Raw genomic sequence first — 27041 nt, 5'->3', positions numbered from 1 at the left:
TTGCAAAAAAGCCATTTCATTAATGCACATTAACGCATATTTACCACTAGCGGATTTAGAAGGGGGCGCAACCGGCGCGCGCCCCATCTAAAATTGTTTCGAGTTTGTTTTTTATGTCAATATCCGAGAAACAATGTGAAAAGAATCCACTTGAATGCACTTGAATGCACTATTTCCGACTAAAATGACTCATATTTTTTTCTTGCGGATGATTTTACGTCCCAATTTACTCATTAAACCCTTTATTTTTTCGTATTTTTGAAATGGGGGCTCACTTCCTTAGTTGCACTCCCAAACCGCGCCCCCTCTAACAAATACTAAATTCGCCCCTGTTTATCAGACAGGTCAATTCTGATAAAGATAACTACTTACCATTTCAACGTTAGCGTGTGTAGGTTTTGACAAATTATAATTCATATATAGCGATTAACTCTTTCAGTACAGCAGTTTATGGATGTTTTCTAAGAACCGAAAACTTATTGAAATTCGGGTAATGTGTCACAGATAGTGGTCAAACATTAAATTAGATAACTATTGTTTATCCTTTCATGTAGTGTTTTGCTTTTAGTACAGTGCGTATATATATATTCTCCTTGTTCTTGTTCTGTTTGTTTTTTCTTCTTCTTCTTCTTGACACGTATGACCACATAAGTTAATTTAAGGTTGTCCGGTTAGCAACTAACCACGGCGACCCGGGTTCGATTCCCGGCCTTGGCGCATGTGAGTTTGGATAGTGGTCACCAAGCCGGACAAGTGGGTTTTCTCCGGGTACTCCGGTTTTCCCTACACCACAAGACCACGCTTTCGCGCATCATCGTGCCGACGAGAGTGACCTAGTTTAAGCTATCATAGCTTTCATCACAATCGTTGTAAAATTTATAACGTTTAAATTAAGATAATTTAAGATAAATCAGTTAAAAACATTTAATACGATTATTTTACATTCCTCTACTTTATCGTCAATTAAATACTAACTAAGAAGCCAATTAACGTTGGTTGTTTGTGTAAATTTCTAATTATACTTTCTGTATAAGACTATATCCATATTTATTGATTGATTCACAGATCTACGCACTTAATACGTATACTATAATCATTTGTATCCCTGTAAACAAAAACAAAACATGTACGTATTTTTCTTCAAATTTTATCTAGACAAGCATGTATTATAAATAAATAAATAAATATAACACAAAAATGATCTGATGTATACTATTTGTAAACACGGATTTACATTAACATATATTTTTATAAAACATAACTCCGTAATGAGTCAGTTCAACATGTACAACAAAATAACAGACCTGTATGCTATTGAAAATGTCTTAAATTCATCAAGAGCATATCTCCATCATGAGTTTCTAGTCCATTCAATATGGTTAATAACGAGTGTGACCAAGACTGTACAAAGGTCTAAAAGAAAATGGGGAGCGATATCCGCTAAGCACTGGGGAGCGATATCCGCCAAGCATTGCTCCGCGGTACAAACTATGGGTGCCAAAATACGGTCTCACTGTCATCAGTCCATGTGAGTGTCCAAGATATTGCCTTCCAATTGATGAGGTCGATCCGGAGGTACGGCCGTGTGTTCTGTGTGTGCTGTGTGTCCCATGTGTACCTGCTGTATGTCCACTATGTATGCCGGTCCTTCCAGCTGTGCCCATCGAACTAGTCATCCCAGTCATACCGCTTAAACCACCCGCGGATCTTCCAATCGCGGTCATACCGGCTCCACTACCGCCCGTGTACATACCGGATCCCACACCGCCCATGTGCATCCCTAATCCACCCGTGGCCGTATGTGCCGTTGACATACTGGCCCCAACACTACCACCCATTCCCGCTCCCATGAAACCGCCCCTGCCCGCACCCATACCGCCGCCCATTCCAGCTCCAAAACCACCTCTAGTTCCCGCTCCCATACCTCGGCCCATTCCCGCTCCCATACCGCCGCCCATTCCCGCCCCCATACCAGCTCCCATACCGCCGCCCATTCCCGCTCCCATACCTCCGCCCATTCCCGCTCCCATACCTCCACCCATTCCCGCTCCCATACCGCCGCCCATTCCCACCCCCATACCAGCTGCCATACCGCCGCCCATTCCCGCTCTCATACCGCCGCCCATTCCCGCTCCCATACCGAATCCCATTCCCGATCCAATACCGCCTCCCATTCCCGCCCCCATTCCACCGCCCATTCCCGCTCCCGTACCTCCGCCCGTTCCCGCTCCCATAACACCGGTAGTCGCCGGACCGCCTGTGAACATCTCATACATTCTAATGTCCTCATTTCTACCAGTTCGCCTCCGTTCTTCAAAGGCCTGCCTAGTTCCCATACCCATGCCGTCGTCAACGCCAGCAGACAAACCTCCGTCAGAGCATTCTTCTCCCCCACAGAATCCTCCGTGGATGGGGAAAGCGTTTTGTCCTCCCATTGCACCGATCCACTCATCGTTCGGATTACTTCCGCGGTCCAAGCCGGAGGACCCAGTAGGCTGGCCGTGTCCAGTGGCTGATCCGCCTCTCGATGAATCAAAACCACTGGTCGATCCAAAGCTAGACGATGCATCAAAACCACCGCTACCAGTTAGCTGATCAAATCCACTCGACGTCCCGAAAACAGATGTTGCATCAAAACTACCGCTGCCTGTTGGCTGATCAAATCCACTCGTCGACCCAAAACTAGACGATGTATCAAAACTACCGCTGCCTGTTGGCTGATCAAATCCACTCGTCGACCCAAAACTAGACGATGTATCAAAACTACCGCTGCCTGATGGCTGATCAAATCCACTCGTCGACCCAAAACTAGACGATGTATCAAAACTACCGCTGCCTGATGGCTGATCAAATCCACTCGTCGACCCAAAACCAGATGTTGCACCAAATCCACCTGATGTAGCTGAGGCATCAGCTGCACCGAAGCCGCTAGTGTCGAAGCCTCCTCCTCCGTTGTGAAATGTCATACTATTATCACCTCCGAATCCAGACGCTGCGCCTCCAAACCCACCCACGGACTCGGCACCGAATCCTGAACCGGATGACCCCGAGTAAGGAGGCCCCGCTCCAAAATGAGACGCTGACCCGCCTGAGAACCCTGATCCCCTACTACCAAATGTTTGAATTTGACTGCCTTGACCACTGCAAAGCGCCAATAACGCCGCACATATCACTTCACGAATCATGTCTTTGGTCTGAAAAAATAAAATCAGAACCTCATGAACATGTACATATCATATATAAATAAATAAATTTAAATTAAAACAAATGCATTTTCTATTATACCTTTTTCACTTGACTGTCAGCACATGTGAATTTTCTGTCTTTAAATTAACAACTTTTGCACGTTCAGATCATATGAGAGAAAAAAAAGAACCACAAAGCTAATTTAAAAATGATACACGAAACTGTCATCAATAAAAACCTTATTAATGATTACTGTATACATTTTGTCACATGACCATGAGTATGATATTTTATACGTATACCAGTCTTTCATTTGATGGATGATCGTGATGATGATGGTGATGATGCTTATGATGCTGTTGTTGCTACTGCTGCTACTGCTACTGCTGCTGCTGCTGAATATGATGATGAAGATGATTCTGCTGCTGCTGCTGTTGCTGCTGCTGCTGTTGCTGCTGCTGCTGCTGGTGGTGATGATGTTGTTGTTGTTGTTGATGATGATGACGACGACGACGACGATGATGATGATGATGATGATGATGATGATGATGATGATGATGATGATTTTTAACCATTAATAATCAAGATTTAGGTTTTGATGACATTAAATATGATTACGATGACAACGTTTAAACAAACAACAACGACAACAACAACAGCAATAGCAAAATAGTGTGTATGTATCATATATGAATATTACCTGTTTGATATCACAGTCAGCTGCTAACTTCTTTTAAGTTTACTTATCCGAGCCACCATATATACGTGATTATGACTCGTACCGCTATTTAGTTAATTAGATTTTTATTAAAATATATTTATTTACGCATAAAAACCACAAAATAAACTCACCAGAAGTGATCTAAATATGCTTTGGATCAAGCAGTAAAAGGGAAAATGATGAAGCACTTAATTGGTAGACGATAACTTTCGTCCAATCACGCATGTGCTGTAAATTACATTATGTCACAGAAAATTTTAATTCCGTCCAATGAATAGATCAGAAAAACATACTAACAACCCAATCTTGTGACGAAAAAACAATATCACTTGACAATGATTCAACTGGTTTTAACAAATTTGTTAAATGTTTAATATTGATTAAGTCTAATGAAGTGTTTATACAATCGACATTTCGACTTACGCTATGTTAATTTAGACTACCTGGCGCATCCCATAAAGCTATATTTAGAATAAAAACGCGCATCTTCACTGACAACGGCTTGAAATCATTTAAAGGCAAACTGTGAGATTGGAATTCAAGTTCCAAATGATGTGTTACCATTGTGGTAAAGCAGATTTGTGGTTGAGTGGTCATACTAAAGAGGTCATAGATTTGATTCGTGACGCATCATGACGTTAAAGGTGAACTGAACTGTAATTTCTATTTCTTAAGTTTATCATTTGTCTCTGCTTAACTATTCTCGTTCAACAGAGTTACGTACCTTTCACCTGAGTGACGTACCACGTTAGATTTTATCACGATCGAACCTCTGATGGATGAGAATGTGCTTAACGTATTCACGTTTAATATACGAAGCGTATATTTCGTAAAGCCAAGGGAAACAAGTCAGTCGAATTTTTCAGAAAATGTGGAACAGGGGATATTTGTAACAAAAATGCCAGCTTATGAAAATGATTTATACTCAGTACTATATTGCATTAATCTTGAAAATTATCAATCTTTAATATCATTATGTAATAATTTAATGTCAACTATCACTACAGTTCTATTTTAAAAATGACCATCTCTCACGAGGGACGCAACACGAATAGTCTAAATTGCATTACCAGGACCATATGCACGGGTTATTCGTTTACACCAATTTAATACCGAAAGAGGCAAACGAAACTAGAGGGATAACCTCTTTCGCAAAAGAAACTGTTATTTACATGTTTTTTCAAGAAACTGTTATTTACATGTTTTTTTTTTCAAGAAACTGTTATTTACATGTTTACGACAAGAAACAACTCACTCTGTCTGTCTGTCTGTCTGTCTGTCTGCCTGTCTTATCAAACCAATGAACACTCTATTTCACTGTATCACACCTACTTACAATCGGATCACGTCGGCCATTAGCCAACAGAATTGACCTCGGAAATAAAACGGATCTTCAGAAAAAACGTCTATCATGGCCGACAAAGAAGATGTTCAACAAAGCGATATAAGTTAAAACAAATACAGAATGTTTGACGAACTTTTACCACTTACATGTGTGTTCTGTAAGTGTTATGGCATATATCTATAAAGTTCCGACCAACGTATCGTCTCACACTTACACATTATTTTCCAGAAATTCATGATTTGATTCATGTTTGTTTTATAAATAACTCGTCTGACGGTGTCGTCTGGCATTGCCAGATCTTTCCAACCTTCTGATGGCCGGTTTCAATATTGTTGGAATCTTTGGGTTGAACAAGACCATTGATGATTAATTATACATTTAACGGAACCTTTGATAAACTACATATTTTTTAAAAGCCCCATTCTGTTTTAATGTCTTGGGCATTTATTTGAGCGAATTTAAACAAAAGTATGTCTGTAAAATTCAGGGAACAAAACAATAATTCCAATTGTTTTTCGGCGCACATCTATAAGTCATACTTTTTTTAATTATTGTATTCGCCTAAATCCCTATTATCCTGGTACTTTAGATATGTAGCATTTATATCTTAATCAGGATATTTACCGTTTGTAAAAAAATAAAAATAAAATAATCTCTATTATGTTTTTATTTGTCTACATATTTTTGCCATGTATCATTGTGACCATATTTATTATTTGCCATATCATGTTCTTTCATCTTACGAATTACATACGCAAAATTATGAGGCTGAATCCTTTTGTGTATAAGTATCTTCCATGGCCGAGAGTGTAAGATAGGTTCATTCCGACTCGAGCGTTGGGTGTTTTGCGGAAACGAGGTTTACCGAGTTTCCGCAAAAACACCCTGCGCGAGGGTCGGGATGAACCTATCTTACACGAGCGGCTATGGTAGATGCTTTTTTCCCACCTCAGTTAAACAAAATTAAGTAAACATGTATTTTTGCTGGAACTATTTTGTGCTTTGTGAAAATAATTGCGTATGGATATGCGATAGCACGTGGTTGTCATGGATATGCGCGCAATGATCCAGTAAATGTTAAATCGGTCTTTTTAAATAGTTCTAAGGAGAATGAAGCATTATTTCTTGAATGGTGCTTGAAAATTGTTTTATGGTGACATTTGAAGCGAGAAATAATTAATTAGCGTTCTAAATATTACCATAAGACAAGATTTCCTTGATGCTACTGACGACAGTCTTCAACAAGGGAGGTACTTACAATGTTGTGACCATTAAAAAAGGAGTTCCATACGGGCATTTTATCTTCGCCCGTGGGCAAGATAAGAATATCTAGCATGGTTAGATTATTGGATCTACTTATCTGAGGTGGGAGAAAGATATTTCTACAACCCTCGTATAGATCTGCTTTGGCAAAGTTTAGATGTGGCGTTCTTTAAGGATAGAAACTTGCCGTTATGAGCATCTACCTGAACTTCGAAGAACTTACCCATTTTGTTCAACAAACATTGAAAACGAGTTACATGTATTATAAGAATGCTCAATGTAGAATAGTATAAGGCAAACACTGATGTTTCAATAACCATTTAACCAAACTTTGATCTCTTAACATCTGTTGAAAAATATGTATTTTTGTTCACCCAACCCGATCTAAAGCCTGTTGTGAAATTTTAAAAACAAGAAACAATGTTTTATTCAGTAAATAGATGCTTTTTATTCAATGTTTTACATATAATTAAATCGAGTTTTATCTAGTCATACTCAGATATTTCTTCAACATATTATGAGTTTACCATGTTATATAGACTCATAATACTAAAGGAATACTTGGTGTATTTTTATGAAACTCAATTTCAACTGGTAAATCGAATAACAGTTTTCTTTTTATCATTTTATGATTTGTACATTAAATAAATGCGCCAACTTCTATAGTAATCGTTTTATCAAAACAATCTACGTGCAATATTTATACGAAATGCTAGACAAATGTTTTATATAGGCTGTTTCAATTGTTTAAAAGAATGGCTGTGTGCTTTATGTTTTATGTGTAGATATGTATATATATATAATTATATCATGTTGTACACAAATGAGACTGAAATGAACTATAAATCTATAATATATCATCACAATCCACTTCCTTTCGGTTATTACAGTACAGTGGGTCTTCTTTATCTGTATTAAGTATGGTGTAAATCGCCGGCGCCCTTCACATTTTCGTATATCTTTACTACTGTTTACGAGGTCTATACGAAGGTTGCCAGAGATGGCCGAGTTGTTGCGATTACCCTACTAAACACAAGCTTCACTTCTCATCGGTGGTGCAAAGAAAATGAGTTGTCGATACTTCCGTGTTGGAGCTGTGCCTTTTGTTTATTCGTACATACGTAAGCAAGATATATTTGTCATCTGATATTTTTATTACATCGACATATTTCGAAAATCGGAGAATGTGGTACAGTGTAAGAATGCGTTAACTACATGTTGGCTACGATTTGGTTACAATATAGTATTACAACTTGCGGTGCCCGGATCTTTTCTCCCAATTCGGACTTATGCATATTGTTAGATTTACCAGCATTCCAACTACATTTTGGTGCATAGATACGCCGTAAGAACATTCTGGTGCGTGCAAAAAGAACTCTTATGTACATGTCATTAAAACTCTGATTTTCCCAATTGAAGCCTAGCCCAGGTCATACAGGTCTTTCAATTGTCAGCGTTTGTCGATCCATTTGTGCATCAGCTAGGAATATGTTTATTTAATTAATAATATTTGTAGGTCGTTAACGAGTATGATTCATTGTAAGAATGACAGCAGAAATTAATCGGTTCCATTATTTTGATAATTTGGCCGGGATTTGCAAGATACGTACACAAAATATACTTAGCGTGGTTTCCATGAACCTAATTTGGGTTTTTAGTTTAAACTTTTACAACGATTGTGAAACAGGCCATATTGCAACTTATATTAATCACTCTCGTTGGCACGATGTTGCACGAGAGTGTGGTAATGTGTTGAGGGTGAAACCGGAGTACCCGGAGGAAACCCATTTGTCCGACTTGGTGAACACAAACCAAACTCACATGTGCCTAGGCCGGAAATCGAACCGGGGTCGCTCAGGTGAGAAGCGAGTGCACTAACTGCTAACCGGAAAATCATATTTTGGTGTTTTATTGGTTGGCAGCTGCGAGGGCTCCGGGCGAAAGTATAGTTGGTCAGTAAGTGAGGTGCGAGTGAAAAGACATGCATGAATGTTTAGTCTTTGTTAAATAAATCTGAAAACGTACCATTGTTTAGTAAGTTATATTTTTGTTACATTTTAGCTTTTTGTAAATGAAGTTTATTTACATTAAAAATGAAATGTTTGTTAAAGCCATCTTTGATGACAAGACAACTTCAGAGCATTTTTTAATGTCATGAAAATACCTTGTTAACCTCTATTTGCTATGTTAAGTGCATAACTTTGATTGTTATTGTGTATACGATGTATGTGTCTTGATTATTGTGTTTTGGTTATGTCAGATTACCGTTCCTATACGTACAATAGCGTTACGTTGTGTTCCATAACGTTCTGTTATGTTGACTGATTGACTGTTTGATGGTGCTGAAAAAATTGGAATTAATGTATTAAAATTATTTATGTGAACATTTCGCGATTTAGTGATTTTGATACCGCGATACCATTAAAGATCGAAACATTGAATATGATTTATATATAATTGAATCTTAACTCGAGAATCCAAACAATTATCACATACTGAATTCAATTATATCGAATATATCAAAGGAATTCATTATGAAATAAAAACAATGCGAATATAACAAGCATATATAAAGAGGGATGATTTATTTATAATATGGACAAACAAAAAACAGAAATACAACGCGTTATATGATTAAACATTTGTAATGTAGAGGTAATTTCGTCGACTAAGATATGCGGCTACAAAGAAGTTAGCTATTTTTCTTGGGTAATGGTGCATTAAATGCCTGTGTTCATCAGAATCGTGCGGAATAAATTCACTTATTTAGGTAGTCAAAAAAGAAACATCTTCTTAGACCATAATAAAAAGACAATTGAGTACGAAATGGATTTCATTCTGGAGTTTTCTTCTATCACATTAACACACATTCTTTTTTTCCGGACGCTCGCCAATGTACACGTGTACTTATGTATTTTCAAACGCATACACGGGGATACGACCCGGTTTGGTTCAGATATGTTTTTCGTATTAACCTGTCTTTATACGCAAGGGGGGAATAGTACGACAAGTTTGTGCAAGGAATGACCGTTCATTTCTTCTTAATTTTAAGATAAAATAGTTTTCTCTTTTAAATTAAATCTTTCATGTACTTTATATTTTCATTTTAGGCAATCGAGTCCATTCTTGTTCATGGGTACAGACTTGCCTTCTTACGGCATCTGATGGGATAACGGTTTTCTCGATGAATTTGCTTACAAACTTGACTAACATATTTATGTCACTACACCAACTATTTCCCAAATACTTCATTCTATTTCAAAAACTTATTTTGTAAGCCGGGTGTAATGAAACGATATCATTCTCTTTAAGAGTTTAATGGTATAAGTCCATCTCCGGCAGTAGATCATGGTGGTGGTGTTAGTAGTTTATACTCCGGGTCCCGGCGTGAGCACATTGAAGGGTCCCAGAGTGACAGTTCAACCACCGCACACCTATCCTGGGCAGAACCAGTACTAGGTGCCTTCACCTCTGCAAGGAACTGACAACTTCTGTACATGCCAGATGCAGTGGTACAGTGCGAATGGTCGTAGAAAGGATTTCATAACCAATCACAACAGAAGTGACATGGTCCGCCCGGGAATCGAACCCGGGTTGTCCGATTTATAGTCCAACGCTCTACCGATTGAGCTAACCGGGCAGTAGATCATGGCGACCACTGGTTTTAATATATGTACCCCAAGGAAATACGCCCTGATGCTGCACGTTTACAATGGAATGGACTTTTCGGCACCCCATACACTACTACCATAATTAATTATATGCACTACACAGCTATGATGCTTCCATAGGCTCTTCCAGTGCCCTTCGCTAAGATTTACAAGTTATTGTTTTGTTCTATATCTGACACAGTCGAAATTCGTGACCTTGCGAGCACAAAAGAACGATAAAGGCGAAAAAATGAGATTAAAGTAATTAATACGTTTATTGAATTTTGATATCATGCGTTACTTTATTAAATTCTAAGACAGTTCAACTGTTTTAGTGACGAAATAGGATTTTTTGGTAACTTCTTTTTAACGAATCGTTTGTTATTGGTCTGAAAGGAAACGCGTGCGTAACTAGTCTTTGGATAATAAGTAAGTCGCCAAAATCACTTCGCCGGTGATTCGTCGGGGGCATTCATGCGAACATGAACGTCACTTTATCTACCGAAGAGCACTAGAGCACTAGATAGACTGAATATTGTATAATGATTAACCTAAAAAATACGTGTAGTGACTATTAAATGTAGAAAGGTGACAGATACCTAAAACTAGAAGGTTAACAAGACGTTTAAGTGCAATGTTTTGGTCTAGAAATGACACTACCAACTTCTTGAATTGGCCGAGAAATGTCATGAACTATGAAATTTCCTTAGGCTAATTTCCTTAGGTGGTATAATATTATATACACCCTTCTTTAAACAATGTAAACTGGGATATACTGGAAAGTTTAGAGAATCTTAAGAAATTCATTTTGGGGTTCTGGAATGTGTAGTAAAAATGCGCGGACTGAGATCCGACCCGGTAGACGTTGTGCGTTCTGTCAGACAATGAGGCGTTCTGTCAGACAATGAGGCGTTCTGTCAGACAATGAGGCGTTCTGTCAGACAATGAGGCGTTCTGTCAGACAATGAGGCGTTATGTCAGACAATGAGGTGTTCTGTCAGACAATGAGGAGGCCTTATTTCTTTCTGTATTTGGCTGAAATCGACCAACTACTCGTCGACCTGAAAGAAAGCAATTATGGAAGAATTGTTATGTTGTCAATGGATATGATCAGTTGTTTGTTTATGACATTTCTCTATACCAGTTACTGCCCTTAATCTACAACGTCTATTCATATCGTATATAAATACTGGCGGAGTTGGGGAATGAAAGTTTATGTTTTAACAAATGAAACACGTCCAAAGGCACAACCAACAGGGATACTTTATGGCAACATGTTCATTGCACAGTCAAACTACGTTACCCACCTTGACATTAGAAAAGACTCTCAAAAAACTCATATTGAATAAAGATAACACTAAGTAAAAAACGCATTTTTTTTATGACGGCTCAGGGAGAAAGTACACATGGTAATTTTGATGGAAATTGAACTTTTTAAGATATTGCCGGGCCACTAGCAAATTATGTTGCAACATGGTTCGACAGCAGTGTGTGTATACCAGGTGATAAATTGCGTCGTAAATGCTACGTCGGAGGTCAACATTTCGCTTCGAATGAAGACTTTAAACAAATATACCTTCATTATTTCTTCACCATTTTAAATAAATGTTTTTTTTGTGATCTACTTTCGTCTCATAAGGTAGGAATACCGTTTTTACTGCATCTTTCTTTCAAATTAAACATGATATCCTTCGTAAGAGGATGAGAAGCATTGTTTTCGGCATTTATTCATCCTTTTTGGTATATTAAAAAAAATGTATAAATTGTGGTAAATCTTATTTTGGAGTAAGAGTGCATCTTTAACATTAACTAAGCTCTGATATTTATTATATGTATCGCATGTTGAAACTCAAATGTAAGGTCCTGTCTCTGATATATGTCGTATTATGTGTACATTTGAATTGACAAGCAGAAAGAGTATAGCTGGGTATAAACTATTTTTCAACTCTCTTTTTAAAGTGAGTATAGTCACGTGGTTTGCATGGTGACAGTGATTACTGTACGGTAAGGGAAGTAACACTGCGTTGAGTTTGCAGTTAATCATGTGAAGTTTGATTCATCCAACACTGCCAACACAACTGGAATGGAAGCGTCACGTTAAAAATGAATAGTTCAGAACTTAACACATGTGTGCTCTCTGGTGTCATATAAAACTCGTGTTCTCACACAGTGGTTCCATATATATCAAGAACACTATTGCAATACGTTGGTACCAAAGTGTTAAACAACAGGATTCTGTTTGTGAAGAAATCTCCTTTAAAGTAATCGGTGTGGTAGTACATAATGTAATTGAATGTGTCTCAACATCCTTATTACAAGCATCATTTTATATATCACATTATTGTATACGGTACGCACTTAACTGAATGGATCTGGATGGTGCTCTCGTTTTACTCAGATTCCTCAGAGCTTATATCCTTCCACATTCACAGTTATCAAAGATGATAGCCATTTCTACCATACACCTTCGTATAAGGTCTTCCACGATTGTATAAAAATATCCCTTTTAGTGAAAATAATACGGAGCGCATACACGGCATAGTTTATGCGCGTATTCGTACGTATCTGACTATCATTTCGATTATTTGGCTACACTTTCAAAATGTCATTGAGTGTGTACATACTTGTGTTTAATGCAAAATAGTTTTTAATTTATTATGTTATCATTGAGTATTTGATATACTTCTAACTTGCATGTCTCCCTTAGACAGAGGATGACTGTATTCTTACCCAGCAATTATCATAATGATCAATGCATGTCTTGTACATCAATTTTCTAATTAATGATGACTAATTATGCACCTTGACATAAGATGACACGGTGACATTTGATATTCTACTAACAGCCATCAATCCGACTAAATGTGACTAATTTATATACAGGTGCAATAACTACATTGTAATTAAAAGTTATATTATCAATAAATATAATACTAAACACGTCTGTTTAACTTAAAATATTTTAACAATAAAACGTAATTAATATGGGATTCCCGCACGGTAGGTGCGTTCTTTCTATTTCTAAGATTCCTTTTTATCAGCTTTGTGTTACAGATGAAATTACATGACAATTCTCCCCCTTACAAAATCCATCCTACTTTAAAAATTCCGACAACATAACTAATTCGACCATCACAACAACATGATCGTCCAGTTATTGTAATGATAAAGAGTTCAGGGTAACGGAAAACACAAGGATGAGGAAATTACATTAGTTTATTATCTCGAATTTATGATAAACGCATAAAACATGTTACATTTCGGAAAAAACAACAACATTAAAACGATTAAACATAAGTTCCATTATGAGTGATTGTTATACACACATGTACAGTCCCTTGAACTATTCCTTCAGTTGATGTTTAATGGATACGCTCCACGGCCGAATCTGTCCAGTCCATTTGCGTGTCTTTCGCCGATGCCGGCTCCGCCCCAGACCGGCAAATCTTGGGTACCCCCGCGGCCACCGAAATAATCCGAGAACGGCGGCATTTGTACAGGCGTAGTTCTCCTTGGTCGGAACATTACGGGAAAGTCCGGGTAGGCGGGAACCATATACACCGGGTACTGTGCCTGTATCAGACCGGTTGATAGCACGAACACCAAGATGAATAGCGAGTAGTTTGTCATACTGTAATAAAACAATAAACTAATGAATCATTCAGTGCATGGCCTTTTTTGTTTGACGTCTGTTACAACAACTAAATTGACCAAGCGGAGAAAGAGTTTTTTTTTTGTCAACTTCGTTTTCAACTGGGATACAAAAAAAAATCGCTCAAGTACTGCAAACAGATTATCTATTATGGGTTTAAAATCATAAAAATAAGTCTTCGCGTTTTTTCCATACGTTTTCAGTACAAATAAGTAAGTTTGGGTGTTTCCAAGAAATATAAATAGCCTATCTATCATTAAGTGCGAATTAAATTGATCGGTTGTTCTGATTTTATGTATCACTTCGATTTGCTTGCATGCAGTTTATATCTCCCAGTTTTTGGCAAGCTAATCGATCTTCTCGATAAGTGACGTTGGTCTTTGTTTCCATTCCTTTTAAATTAACACTTGTTTTTCTTTGTACTATGTCCGTATCCATACAATGGAACGTTTGATAGTGAAAAATAGAAACTTTTCTCGCAAGAAACAAGGAGTAAAAAAGTATTCTATGTAATCTTTTAGCTGAACCGTTTCCCGTACTACGATAAAACAACTTCATCTCCGTATACAACCGTAACATGTATCTTTCATTTTTATAAATTTATTTGATTTCTTATTAACTAACTAACTAACTAACTAACTAACTAACTAACTAACTAACTAACTAACTAACTAACTAACTAACTAACTAACTAACTAACTAACTAACTAACTAACTAACTAACTAACTAACTAACTAACTAACTAACTAACTAACTAACTAACTAACTAACTAACTAACTAACTAACTAACTAACTAACTAACTAACTAACTAACTAACTAACTAACTAACTAACTAACTAACTAACTAACTAACTAACTAACTAACTAACTAACTAACTAACTAAATAGATCTATAAAACACACACATATATATATATATATTAAACTGTTTAACGGTCTACAGTTTTTTCATGTTTTTTTAATGAGATATCCGTTATTTTAGGATAAAATAACGCAGTATTATTGTTAATATTATATATTCTTTAATATGACTAAATTCAGTTCAAACAAAAACGAAAAGTACAACTTGGAACAACGAACAGTATAATGGATGGAAATAAACTGAATAATAAATATCGAAAGTCATTTTGTTTTTCAAAACACGCTTTCCAAATAAATCTTAAATATCAAACTTATAAATTTAAAATCTTAATACTATCAAATTTGTATTTTACCTTTTAACAGCGATTTAAACCGTATAAATATTCCTGCCTTTGTCCCACCAAGGCCACCAGTTCTGACCACCTGACCAACGGAGAGTCTTTGTTCAACTGACGTACGTGTACGTGTGCTGTAATTTATCAAGTATAAAATAATAATTAATTGTTATTACGATGACATCTACCTAATGATGTTATATTGATATTTAATGGTCAGTTAATTGTTTAGTTGTCAACTCATTGCTTTGTAGCACTTGTTCGAGGGAATGTACAAGCCAACCTTTAATGGCTGGGGAGCCCTTTGTCATGTTGTATAAGTAACAAAACGTGTCTTAACCTGTGTTCCGGCAGGCTTATTTAGACAAATAATTTGTAAAACTGGATTGAAGGCGTTGATGCACTTTAAAAGGCTTAGGTTGCATTTGTTTTACAAATAGTTGTCTGGACAAAAGTATGTATGACAGAGTTAAAATAAATGTTCTGGAATTTGAAATTCTAACCTGCTGGCTCGAATGTCGAAGTTCGACTCACTTGAAATAATGGGATGTTTATAACGTTGCACAGTTGACGTTCATGGTCACATTTCATAATCAGGAAGGTAGATGGAACTGGTCTGCCATGCCATGTTATATTGTCTTCTCAAACATGATCATAAGATCCTTTGTTTTTTAAACACCAACACCTGTTGCGAAACGTATTGAAATTATAATGTTAACTTCTTATTTGAGAAATGTATCACCATCTTTTGTATTCGAGAATTATACTAAGATAAACGAGATGTGGTATTTTTTCAGAGATCCTAACCAGTAATCATTTTTTTAATTGATCTTAAGTAATCTCAGTGTTTTAATTCGAAAACGAAATCAATTGGCCACCACATGAATAGTATCACTGACGCATAAGTAAGGATGAAAATAGGCAAGAATGGATATTAACTACAGCTACCGGTCATTAATTGAAATTTAATATCATACGACCGTGATTGGGGACATTGGCAAAGTTTTGTACTTACCAAATTGCCGTGGACAGTCGCGATTAAATAGCCTGTAGTTAATAAATATCGACTTCCTTGAACGGAGCCCCTTTGCCGAGGAAGTAAAAAAAGATATGCTAAACCGAGTGACATAAATGGCATTTTATGGGTGAAAATGAGTATTACGGATGTTGACATGGCTAATCAAAAGCTATGTACGACGGAAACAGACTACGCACATAAACCGTTTCCATTGAAACGTTTCATACAATACTTCAAACCATATTGGTTAGAAAATTTTACCGAGTATGTTATAGGATTGACAGAGCACGTAACACACACGCGTCGGAATACACCCAGTATGAGTGCTGCTATACGATGATATTTATGCAAAAGCAAATGTCCTTCTCCCATAAAAAAATACCGAAAGTGAAATAGATACCACACAAGCAAACTATTTTTCGAAAGACACGGTTGCTCCTATCCTGCCATATGTATTTACAAGTAAGCTGCGTTTACCGGACACTATGGAAATAGTAGTACTTCTCCACTCCACACAGGCGAGAAAAAACAAAGAGATGAGCCGGAAGATTAAATGATAATAACTATGTCTTCGGCTATATCATAGTTGTTTGGAGTGATTATTCTTTTCTCAATCTACGACAAGATATAGCCTCAGCTGTAAAGTAATTGAACATGAATGAAATGTAATAAATTTCACGGAGCAGGGTTCAACCAGGGTAGGGTGTAGAAAAGCAGATGTGACCTTTGTCTTTACGGCTTTCAAGAGTGCAAGTGTCCCTTCACCGTTGCGTATGACATGATTCTTGAGTCACTGTCCAAGACCGGAATGGACAAAATGCTCAACTTTCGTTAGGAGTACTTCTGCAAATGAATGTATCTCTACAAGGCACAGAACTGTTTCACTGTAGTATTTAATGAACAGAATAATCCAATAGAGGAGAGGATATTCAAGCCTGGACATTAGTCTGGAAAGTACAAACCTTTAGGTATTATGTCTGTCGCAAACCTATCGCAAAAAAGACTCTACGCTTGAAGCCGTTTATATACACAGAGGAGCTTATCTTGGTAAGAACTCAAATGGAATATATTAAGAAATAATGATCCCAATAACATCACGTATAATCTGTCAATCTGAGATTCTTCCGAAAGTGCTAAATGGTTGTGAAATATGGAGTCACTTTTAATAATCGAAAAACATCCTAGAAATAGCACATCGATTCTGCGTAAAACATATGCAGCTCTTGGGACAGTTGTGTATTTTACTGCCCAAATACTCCATAAAGGATATATATATATATATATATATATATATATATATATATATATATATATATATATATATATATATATATATATATATATATATATATATTCACAAACAGACTTATGCATTTTCTATCCTTTGATTAGTAAAAATATTCATACAAGATTGAATCGTCTCTCTCAGAAATATGGGCTGATAAATAACCTTAATATATTTGTAAAAACTGGAGTATTTCAATTTCTGGAAGAACAAACTAAAGAGAAGTGTACGTGACAAGTTCAACTCGCCTTGCTTCTTTAGAAATGACTATTAGTAAACTAGTTACATATGACCCAACTTCAGTCTTCCAAGTGTCTGGGTATTAATGCCTCAATTATCGATTAAGGCGTGACGAATATATGGCAATTAAGATAGAGCGTACCAATGTATATTTTTTGAAAGTTAGTTAGGTATTTAGTCTAGGCTTTCGTTGAAGTGCTAGTTGGACAATCATCTGAGGGATTTAATATAAGTATCACTATTGATAAATGTAAATACATTAATAATTATTGTATACATGTTGAATCTATGTTAGTATGATTATTTAAGTAAACTCTTTTTTAACCATGTACACTTGATCAGGCACATATTGTATTTTATAAACATTCCTGTTATTCTTGTATAGTCAAATGTCTGTATATATTTTTTTCTCTTTATTATATAGAGCAAAAAAGAATAATCTTTCTCCCACCTCAGATAAGTATATTCAATAATTTAACCATGCTAGATATTCTTATCTTGCCCACGGGCGAAGATAAAATGCCCGTATGGAACTCCTTTTACCACATAGTAATTACCTCCCTTGTTGAAGACTGTCGTCAGTAGCATCAAGGAAATCTTATCTTATGGTAATATTTAGAACGGTAGTTAATTATTTCTCGCTTCAAATGTCACCAGAAAACAGTTTCCAGGCACCATTCAAGAAATAATGCTTTATTCTCCTTAGAACTATTTAAAAAGACCGATTTGACTATTAACATTAACTGGATGACTGCGCGTATATCCATGACAACCACGTGCTATCGCATATCCATACGCAATTATTTTCCCTAAGCAAAAAAGAGTTCCAGCAAAAAATTCATTTTTACTTAATTTTGTTTAACTGAGGTGGGAGAAAAAGCATCTACCATAGCCGCTCGTATAAGATAGGTTCATCCCGACCCTCGCGCAGGGTGTTTTGCGGAAACTCGGTAAACCTCGTTTCCGCAAAACACCCTACGCTCGGGTCGGAATGAACCTATCTTACACTCTCGACCATGGAAGATACTTATATTCTCACTTAATATTTGGTTAAACGGATGTTTAACAAAAACCATAATGGGTTTGGGAGGAAATATAAATAAAGGATCCCGATGTAGCAATTGGTTTGTTTTCTTTTTTTCAAATTTGTATTCCATTCTATTCGGACAGAGCAACAACTCGAAAAAATCGACTCAAATGCACGTTTGGTCTTCTTACTGAGAGCATACAACACACGTTAGTTCACGCCCGTCGACATACGGGGGACACGGTAACGACCCACACCTGGCTTCTACCACATACAGAATGTGTTGATCATCGTTAGTTCCTCCATGAGCTAGGAACTCGGGCGAACTATCCAGGCAGATATGGTCGTAGCCATAGTGACTAGATATATGGCCATTAGCCATTAAGTAACCGGAATATTCGACAGTCCACCCTTGGTAGCATACATTTCTGGCAGGAATCATGAGCGTTTTCGTTTTGTTTGTCTTGCACACTGCGCATGGCATATCCTGTTGATTGACCGGTTTAGAGAAGAGGTTGTGTGTATCTTCATGGTCAATTTCGGACCCATATATTGATCCTCGAAGATAATCAACACCGTCATGGAAATTACCCCTGGGTCATCAGGAAGGCAAAGGGTGTCCGTGCCGCTCGCGGCATCCGAGTAAAGCTTCCCCGCAGTGTACCCTGATAAAGACACATTTTCGTTAAAAGGTTCGGGAAAAGTTTCGAACATTAACTGTTGAAACTACTATGTGAGAACTGTTTTAGGCAAAAAAAACCCGACGATCTTATACACAAAAGGGTTATTAAAGATGCACTCTTACTCCCAAATAAGATTTACCATAATTAATACTTTGTTTTAATATTCTAAAAATGTCGAAATCAATTGTTCTTATGAAGGATACCGAGTTTAATTGTCCTTTCCGATAACTCGATTATCTTTCCCTGAATACTCTTCAAGTGGGCATGCGCAAAAAGCGGAAATTTACTTCCGGGGACTACACAAACCAGGAAGTAAACAGCAACAAGTGAAAATGGAAAGTAAAGATTCAAAACTAATAAAGAAAACGGGCAGGAAAACCCCTAAGTACTGTTGTATTTGTAAAGGAATTTACAGAGGAAAGGTTATTGATGGGAGAAAAGTGTCATTGCACCGTTTTCCTCAGAACAAACGTTTAAAACGTGTGTGGGTGCAGCGATGTAAAACGGTCATGAGATCGTTCCAGTGGAATGAACACAGACGATTGTGTAGTGAGCATTTTGTTGGCTTCAGAGGACCTTCATTCCAGCATACACTTCCATCTATGTTTCCAACTGAGACTGGTGCTACCAAAACCTTCCAGCCAACGGTATTTTTTATTTCTTATATTAGTTTAAGTTCTTCCTTACATGCACCTCAAAATGAATTATGTTATATCAACGGTGCTTAAAAACAATGTCACAGCACTTATTTGTAAATTTTGTAATTTAAGAAATGATTAAAGAATTGTTTTCAAATACAGCCTGGAAAAATGTGTACCATATAGCCTGGCAGATTTTGTACTAAAACATTTATCTTATACAGTTTCATTTGCAATTTCAGCTCCTTGATGAAGACGTAGGTGATGATGATGATGGTGATACGGTCAATGACGATTTAGACCTAGAACTGTCAAATGATGATAGTATACAGCCACAACTGTCATTTGTATCCCCTTCCGGGCATGCCATTGATACCTCTGTCCACCTGCATGATTACTGCATGGGACCAGTACTACAGCCACAGAATCAGTCCTTTAGGTATTGTTCAATATATATATATATATTGCTTCTTGTGCTATGAAATCGATCTGATAAGTTAATTACTTCTGATCATTTTTCTTCATTCTTTAACAAAAATAGGAAAATTTAAGTGTTTGTAAATGTTTAAGGCCAAAAAAACAAACATTTGGTTAGGGTTACCAGACTGTACATGTAAGATGTGGTAAATGGGTACATGATCAATTTGTATATGTTTCAGATGTTGTGACACACAGACTGAGAACAACTGTGCAGTGATGGAAGTACAAACTGAAGAAAGTTTCCTGGGAAAAACAGCAGACTTCAGTTCACAAACAGAACATTCTACTAGAGACTTTGGTGTACAATGTCAGCTACCTATGCTCACATATGATGACGTAAAATACAATGACGATTTGGTCAGTTTTTACACCGGAATCCCTAATCGAGTTGTGTTTGAAGCTTTGTTTGATGAAATCAAGGATGAAGCTGAAGTGCGGACATCAAGGCGGAAACTTAACTATAAAGATTCAGATGGAGGACGGCCAAGAACTCTAAGTGTTCTGGATGAATTTTTCATGGTGCTGATGCGCCTACGTCTAGGTCTGTTATTTGAAGATCTAGGTACTAGGTTTTGCATATCCACTTCACAATGTAGTGACATTGTTGAAAGATGGATCAACTATTTACATGTACAATTATCCTTTCTTGTTCAATGGCCATCTCGTGAGGTAGTGAAAAATAACATGCCTGAACAATTTAAAGAGAAATATTCTAACACTAGAATTATTATCGACTGCACTGAAATTTACAGTGAAACATCCAGTTCTCTTTCTTTGAAAAGTTTAATGTACAGTGATTACAAGTCTCACATGACTCATAAGATTTTGGTGGGTATAAGCCCAAATGGTGTTGTAACTTTTGTTTCTGACTGTTGGGTGGGCTGTACCAGTGACAAGAAACTCACAGAAAAATGTGGACTCTTGGACTTGCTTGAAGAAGGAGACGCCATAATGGTTGATAAGGGTTTCACTATTACAGACCTTACTACTCCAAGAGGCATTCATCTCATTATTCCACCATTTAAACAGAAAGGAAAACAATTCTCTAAACGTGAGGTTCTCCTTACAAAAGATATTGCAAGTTTACGAATACATGTTGAAAGGCAAATGTAGAGAATCAAGAACTTTCGAATATTGCATGGCAATATTCCTATAACACAGTCAAGGAGAATTTCTAAAGTGTTCAAAATATGCACATATTTGACAAATCTATGGCCACCACTTGTTCAATAATAACTCATGTGTCAATGAAAGCGTTTGTATATATCAAGCATTAGATTTAGGGATAAAAACTTGTATACTTCTAACTAGAACAATGAAATTACAATTTTGTTTTAAAATCATTTTTTCGAGCAAGTTATATGATAACATATGAGATTACACATTTGATTCAGGTTTGACAAAAATGGATAAGGAAATATGCTCATGTGAATGGATTTCAAGATTTGATTTGAAACATGTATGCATTAACTGATCAATTTATTGATATAATTTTTTGTTTGTGAAACATCTGCTTTGTATTTTGTGGTTTTATTATTTGTAACATTTCTAAGAATAAAAGTCAAAGATCACTTATTAAGTTTGGCTCTGAAATGAGTTTTTTTTTATTTGCCATGTGTAATTGATCTACCACGTACTTCAAATCATTAGTATTGAATTGCTTAAAGGATTTTTCAGTATGAACCATTTTCATATCAGTTTCATAATTGAACTAAGTGGAAATAAGAATAGGCAAGAGTGCCATAGATCAAACTGAAATGCCCGACAAATGTTAACTTTAAGATACATTAGATTAAAAAAACTAGCCCCATGCTAAATATGTCCCAATGTTTAAAGGGACTGTACACCAGATTGGCACCAATAAAGTTTTTTTCTGTAACAAATCTCAGGACAAATTATTTAATAAAATGTTTTACTCTTCTGATATGATAATGGTAAAGAAATACCAAAATGTAAAAGAAAATTGAGCTATGGATTGAACTAGTGTCACCAAAATAGCTGTCCAGTGTTGTATCCACTTTGCTACGAAGGCTTATCCGAAACCATATGAATGCTTAAGCTAATATACCTTACTTGGTTATATCCCATGATATCATCAACTAGCAAATCACGCATAAGAATGAATTCTACTAGGTATACATACCCAGTAAAAAAAAATTAATGGAGAAATATGGAAAAAATAATGCGAAAATAAATTAATTGTATACTACGGTATGTGGTACTTCAGTTAGTTAGTTTCAATGCATTGTACACATTGATACCAAGTTTATGTCAGTTTTTGACAAGTTTCTTTTTTTTTTCGATATTTCATCACACGGTGTATAGCCCCTTTAAGTTTTGCACCCTGCAAACATAAGAAAGTAACACTCATTTGTTGTTTTTAATTAGCAAGTCAGAAAAGGAGAACAACTCGACAGTCTTGAGTTATGGGCCGTGCAGTAGCTACATGCAAACCAATATTCAATTGAACATCTTCAATTGTTTTAGAGTAAAACTCAGCTACTTCTTTAAACAATGGCAATATAAACGCTATCACTATCCTGCACACAAAATGCAATAATAACACACTTGAAAGGTTAAACATATGTCCATTTATTAAGCTCAGAAATACATCCCTGAAAACTAGATAAATGGAAAGGAAAAGTAGAAAAGGTCAAACATAAAACAAGGAAATAATTAAAGTAGATTTACAGCATCGCATAATCACAATATGTTGACAAAAGTACACATACTTTCAAAATACTGCCCAAAATTTAGATTTACAACTTTTTTATTCATGGTTTCAAATTATAGTAACAATACAGTCATTTTGGAGTTTCATTTTGAATATAGTTATGAAAATAACTGAAAGCAAACAAGATATTCACATAAATTGCCATTATTGATCATTCAAATGTACATGTATAAACAACACATAACTAGACGATGTACAAATCAATTGAACAGACTCATTCCCCTTTTAACACGTTGTGCGTACAGTTCAGGAATGTATGATTCAAGGCAAAATCTGTCAAGTTGACACAACATTTTCAGCCAAAATGATTCACAAAATGCAATTCTCTGTATAGAAAGACCTACACATGTCCAAACTACAAAATCACACCATTTCCTCCCGGTGATTCCCATCTGCCCTTGGACCTGGTAGTAATATTTGTGTGTTTCCTTGAGTAACACCTTGCCATTCTCTAACTGACAAAAAAAATCATTGTCTTCACAGCATTCCTCAGGCGTTTGCATCCTCCATTTCTTAGAGGCAGGACACTTAATCTCAACCAGACCAACACTTTCTGTACAATGTGAACAGAACACAAGCCCATCTGGACTGGCACCAAGGTAGGGTCTGTCGGCACATACAACTAGACCACTGTCTTTAACTGCTAGTCCTTTGTGGTCAGTTTGCATTGCTTTCGCATACATTCTCTTTGCAGCCTTCTCATGTTTAATTCCATATTCTGTGTACTTGCTTGTGAAATTGGAATACAACATCTGCCGCAGGAGTCCGTCAGGTTCAGTTGATTCTTTCCTACGACAGATGCTGCCAAAGTTTGAAGCTGTTAGGCGTTCTTTTCTGGCCTCTTGCCATTTCCCACTTTTTTGGCCCCTTGTTAAGATTTCAGTTAATTGAATTTCTTCAGCGCTTTGCTTCAAAGAGTCAAAATGATCCAAAAACACTGTCTTACTAGAACTGTCCCTCAAGTTTACACTATCATGGTAGTTGAATGGCACAGAATGTAACACAGGGAGATCTGGTTCATTTTCAGTTGTTTCAATTTCAAAGTTTTTTAACCAGCCTACATTCAACTTCGAACCAACCAGTTTCTGCCTAAATCTGTCAATGTTAACAGTGCATCCATTGATAGAGTTCAGTTCATGGTTTTTGTTTACAGAAACTTTACGTACTGACACGTTGTACAGTTTCTTCTTTGAGAACATAAGATCTTCAGATTTCCTAGGCGACAGCTTACGTTTCCGTGGTGCAGACAGCATGCTGAAGTTGTTCCAGGCACAGGGTTTGGATGTTGGAGCAAGGGTTTTTTTACGCGTCAGGTCTTCAAGTCCATACAGCAGGGCACCAATATGGTTGCAGCATTCACCTTCACTAGATGAAAATAAAAAAATTCATTTACATGTGTGCCTTTTTACTTGTTATACTTACATGTATATTCCAAAACATTAAAGTTTGAAAATGGAGGTGAATACACAGTATTTTACACTTAGTATTTCCTGGTAGGCCATGAACATACAAAACACAAACAGTGCCATAAGTAAACACCAACACGGTGAAGGGAGTTCATTGAATCAATACATAAGCTCGCCTGTTCTTTCATTCAGAAAAAAATAGCAAAACTCAGCTAACCATGAAAGCCAAAATTATGACAGTTATAACATGTGCTTTTTTGTCTCTTGTAACAAGTGTACCAAGTTTGATAAGAAGATATGAAATAGTTTGAAGAATGCCCCAAGTTTAAGTATTTGATAATACTGACAAAATAGCCTAGCGTGTGTGGGTTTGACACCTTTCATCAATGCAGATCAGAGACTTTGATTTATCACAAATTAATTCAACTTACCCAGCTGGACAGTTGCAGAACGCGGAGTGTATGCAGCCAGTCACTTTCGACAGAAGGATCCAGGGTTGGTACTCTGGTGACTTTCTTTTGTCTGCAGTTGGAAATGATGGCAGCACGGAAGCTTGAACATAACAGTGGCTGCACTCTTCGCTTATGAGATGGACCTGAAGAATAAATTATAAATAATATTTTAATTTAAATGACAATAAATAAACATCATAGAACATATGAAAATTGTACAAAATACATTATTTTTTTTAAAATTAAGATAAGTATATAGTCAGTGTGGTTCGACACATACATGTGCTTGCATCCACCACACCCCCCTTAATTGTGGCTAGCCCCGCCTACATAAAAATGTTGAGTACATTTTTCACACCAAATTATTTTTATGTCCAAGTCAAAATAGTCCCCTTGAGCTAATTATATAACTAGATGAAGTAAACATGGCAGAAAAAACAGCCTCAGACTTATTATAAACTCACTATTTGACATACCTCAACTTTCTGTACATGTCCGTCCACATAATAAGTCCTCGCCTTCAATTGACGTTTCGAGTCTCTTTTCAGTACAATGTAGTTGTATATATCCTTTTCCTCTACAGCAGGAAACAGATCAATAGTGGACTTCCATGCCTTCAGTGTTGATGGCGGTGGAAGACCCTCGCCACATGGGAGGATAAAGCGTTCGGTTGCTCTTCTCTCTCTTTCTTCCCGATCTCTCTCCTCCAGCACGCGTTTGTCAGTTATAGAAAGTCTATATGCGCCTTTTATCCTCTCAATCAATTCGCATTTAAGACCTGATACATTCAATTTCCGGTTCGCAAGGTATCTTTTCAAATCGACGACCTTAAATGGTGTCAACTCATTGTTATTCATACACGCCCCAGTGATCTCATTGTCTACGTCGGCCATCTTGCAAAATGTATTCCCCGGAAGTAGGAAATGGAGTAGCCTCCCTTAGAAATCAGGGGAAGTAACCAAGTTATCGGAAAGGACAATTGTGGCTAGCCCCGCCTACATAAAAATGTTGAGTACATTTTTCACACCAAATTATTTTTATGTCCAAGTCAAAATAGTCCCCTTGAGCTAATTATATAACTAGATGAAGTAAACATGGCAGAAAAAACAGCCTCAGACTTATTATAAACTCACTATTTGACATACCTCAACTTTCTGTACATGTCCGTCCACATAATAAGTCCTCGCCTTCAATTGACGTTTCGAGTCTCTTTTCAGTACAATGTAGTTGTATATATCCTTTTCCTCTACAGCAGGAAACAGATCAATAGTGGACTTCCATGCCTTCAGTGTTGATGGCGGTGGAAGACCCTCGCCACATGGGAGGATAAAGCGTTCGGTTGCTCTTCTCTCTCTTTCTTCCCGATCTCTCTCCTCCAGCACGCGTTTGTCAGTTATAGAAAGTCTATATGCGCCTTTTATCCTCTCAATCAATTCGCATTTAAGACCTGATACATTCAATTTCCGGTTCGCAAGGTATCTTTTCAAATCGACGACCTTAAATGGTGTCAACTCATTGTTATTCATACACGCCCCAGTGATCTCATTGTCTACGTCGGCCATCTTGCAAAATGTATTCCCCGGAAGTAGGAAATGGAGTAGCCTCCCTTAGAAATCAGGGGAAGTAACCAAGTTATCGGAAAGGACAATTGGTAAGAAATGTGCATACAACACGGTATTTCTACCTTATGGGACTATAATAGATCACAGTAAATATTTTAGCATTCACCAATCATTTAATATTTTTGCGTTTTCTGCTCTAAATACTGGGTTACATCATTGTTATCAGTAATATTTTTTTCCATTCAGGTATTATTTAGTAAGAAGTTAAAGGTTTATCGGTCAAAATGGATGTTTGTTAAACATGTGTATGTATTGATTTTGAATAAGAGTGTCACTTTACACAGATTTACTTTTAAGTGAAAGATGTGACTGCATCGTGACCGCAAAATGAACGAAACTTGTCTTGTTTCACACCAGTTTTTAAACGTTTTGCTCTAAATATAGAGCTTTTTCTTTTCTTACCCTTGTAAAGAAGTTCCGCGCTCTGTGGACAAATGCTA

The 27041-nt window shown here is 36.8% G+C and overlaps 3 protein-coding genes and 1 non-coding gene across 5 annotated transcripts; 1 reads left to right on the top strand and 3 right to left on the bottom strand.

Annotated features, from left to right (window-relative positions):
• Positions 1-1131: 1131 nt before the first annotated feature.
• On the bottom strand, positions 1132-4043 carry LOC128213421 (uncharacterized). Of its 2 annotated transcripts, none has more exons than XM_052919099.1 (2): positions 3887-4043; positions 1132-3194 (listed from the first exon to the last, which is right to left on the bottom strand). In XM_052919099.1, exon 2 carries the CDS (start codon positions 3183-3185, stop codon positions 1380-1382), a length of 1806 nt encoding a protein of 601 aa, XP_052775059.1. In that variant the 5' UTR covers positions 3186-3194; positions 3887-4043; the 3' UTR covers positions 1132-1379. The 2 variants fall into 2 exon arrangements, with proteins under 2 accessions (XP_052775059.1, XP_052775060.1); XM_052919100.1 differs by lacking the exon at positions 3887-4043 and adding an exon at positions 3286-3394.
• A 6040-nt stretch (positions 4044-10083) lies between these two features.
• Trnay-aua (transfer RNA tyrosine (anticodon AUA)) lies at positions 10084-10155 on the bottom strand. The gene has a single exon. It is a non-coding gene; the product is annotated as a tRNA-Tyr (tRNA).
• A 9419-nt stretch (positions 10156-19574) lies between these two features.
• On the top strand, positions 19575-20471 carry LOC128213424 (uncharacterized). Its single transcript, XM_052919103.1, has 2 exons — positions 19575-19916; positions 20150-20471. Exons 1-2 carry the CDS (start codon positions 19602-19604, stop codon positions 20387-20389), a joined length of 555 nt encoding a protein of 184 aa, XP_052775063.1. The 5' UTR covers positions 19575-19601; the 3' UTR covers positions 20390-20471.
• Positions 20472-23186: 2715 nt separating this feature from the next.
• LOC128213866 (uncharacterized) lies at positions 23187-26541 on the bottom strand. Its single transcript, XM_052919935.1, has 4 exons — positions 26125-26541; positions 25456-25806; positions 24959-25122; positions 23187-24486 (listed from the first exon to the last, which is right to left on the bottom strand). The coding sequence occupies exons 1-4, from the start codon at positions 26539-26541 to the stop codon at positions 23322-23324; spliced, it is 2097 nt and encodes a 698-aa protein (XP_052775895.1). The 3' UTR covers positions 23187-23321.
• Between the last annotated feature and the right edge of the window lie 500 nt (positions 26542-27041).

This window comes from Mya arenaria, chromosome 13, assembly GCF_026914265.1.
Source record: "Mya arenaria isolate MELC-2E11 chromosome 13, ASM2691426v1".
Taxonomy (NCBI): Eukaryota; Metazoa; Mollusca; class Bivalvia; order Myida; family Myidae; genus Mya; species Mya arenaria.
Note: the sequence above shows the minus strand (reverse complement) of the source record. Positions and strands in the feature narration are given on the sequence as shown.

What these genes read in the sequence shown, in the direction of transcription:
- LOC128213421 (XM_052919099.1), bottom strand. Translation starts at nt 3,185, where the DNA reads ATGATTCGTGAAGTGATATGTGCGGCGTTATTGGCGCTTTGCAGTGGT.
- LOC128213424 (XM_052919103.1), top strand. Translation starts at nt 19,602, where the DNA reads ATGGAAAGTAAAGATTCAAAACTAATAAAGAAAACGGGCAGGAAAACC. An exon ending in CCAAAACCTTCCAGCCAACG is followed by an intron (nt 19,917 to 20,149) that starts GTATTTTTTATT and finishes TTGCAATTTCAG; the next exon opens with CTCCTTGATGAAGACGTAGG.
- LOC128213866 (XM_052919935.1), bottom strand. Translation starts at nt 26,541, where the DNA reads ATGGCCGACGTAGACAATGAGATCACTGGGGCGTGTATGAATAACAAT. An exon ending in GACATGTACAGAAAGTTGAG is followed by an intron (nt 25,123 to 25,455) that starts GTATGTCAAATA and finishes TTTATTCTTCAG; the next exon opens with GTCCATCTCATAAGCGAAGA. An exon ending in TTCTGCAACTGTCCAGCTGG is followed by an intron (nt 24,487 to 24,958) that starts GTAAGTTGAATT and finishes ATTTTCATCTAG; the next exon opens with TGAAGGTGAATGCTGCAACC.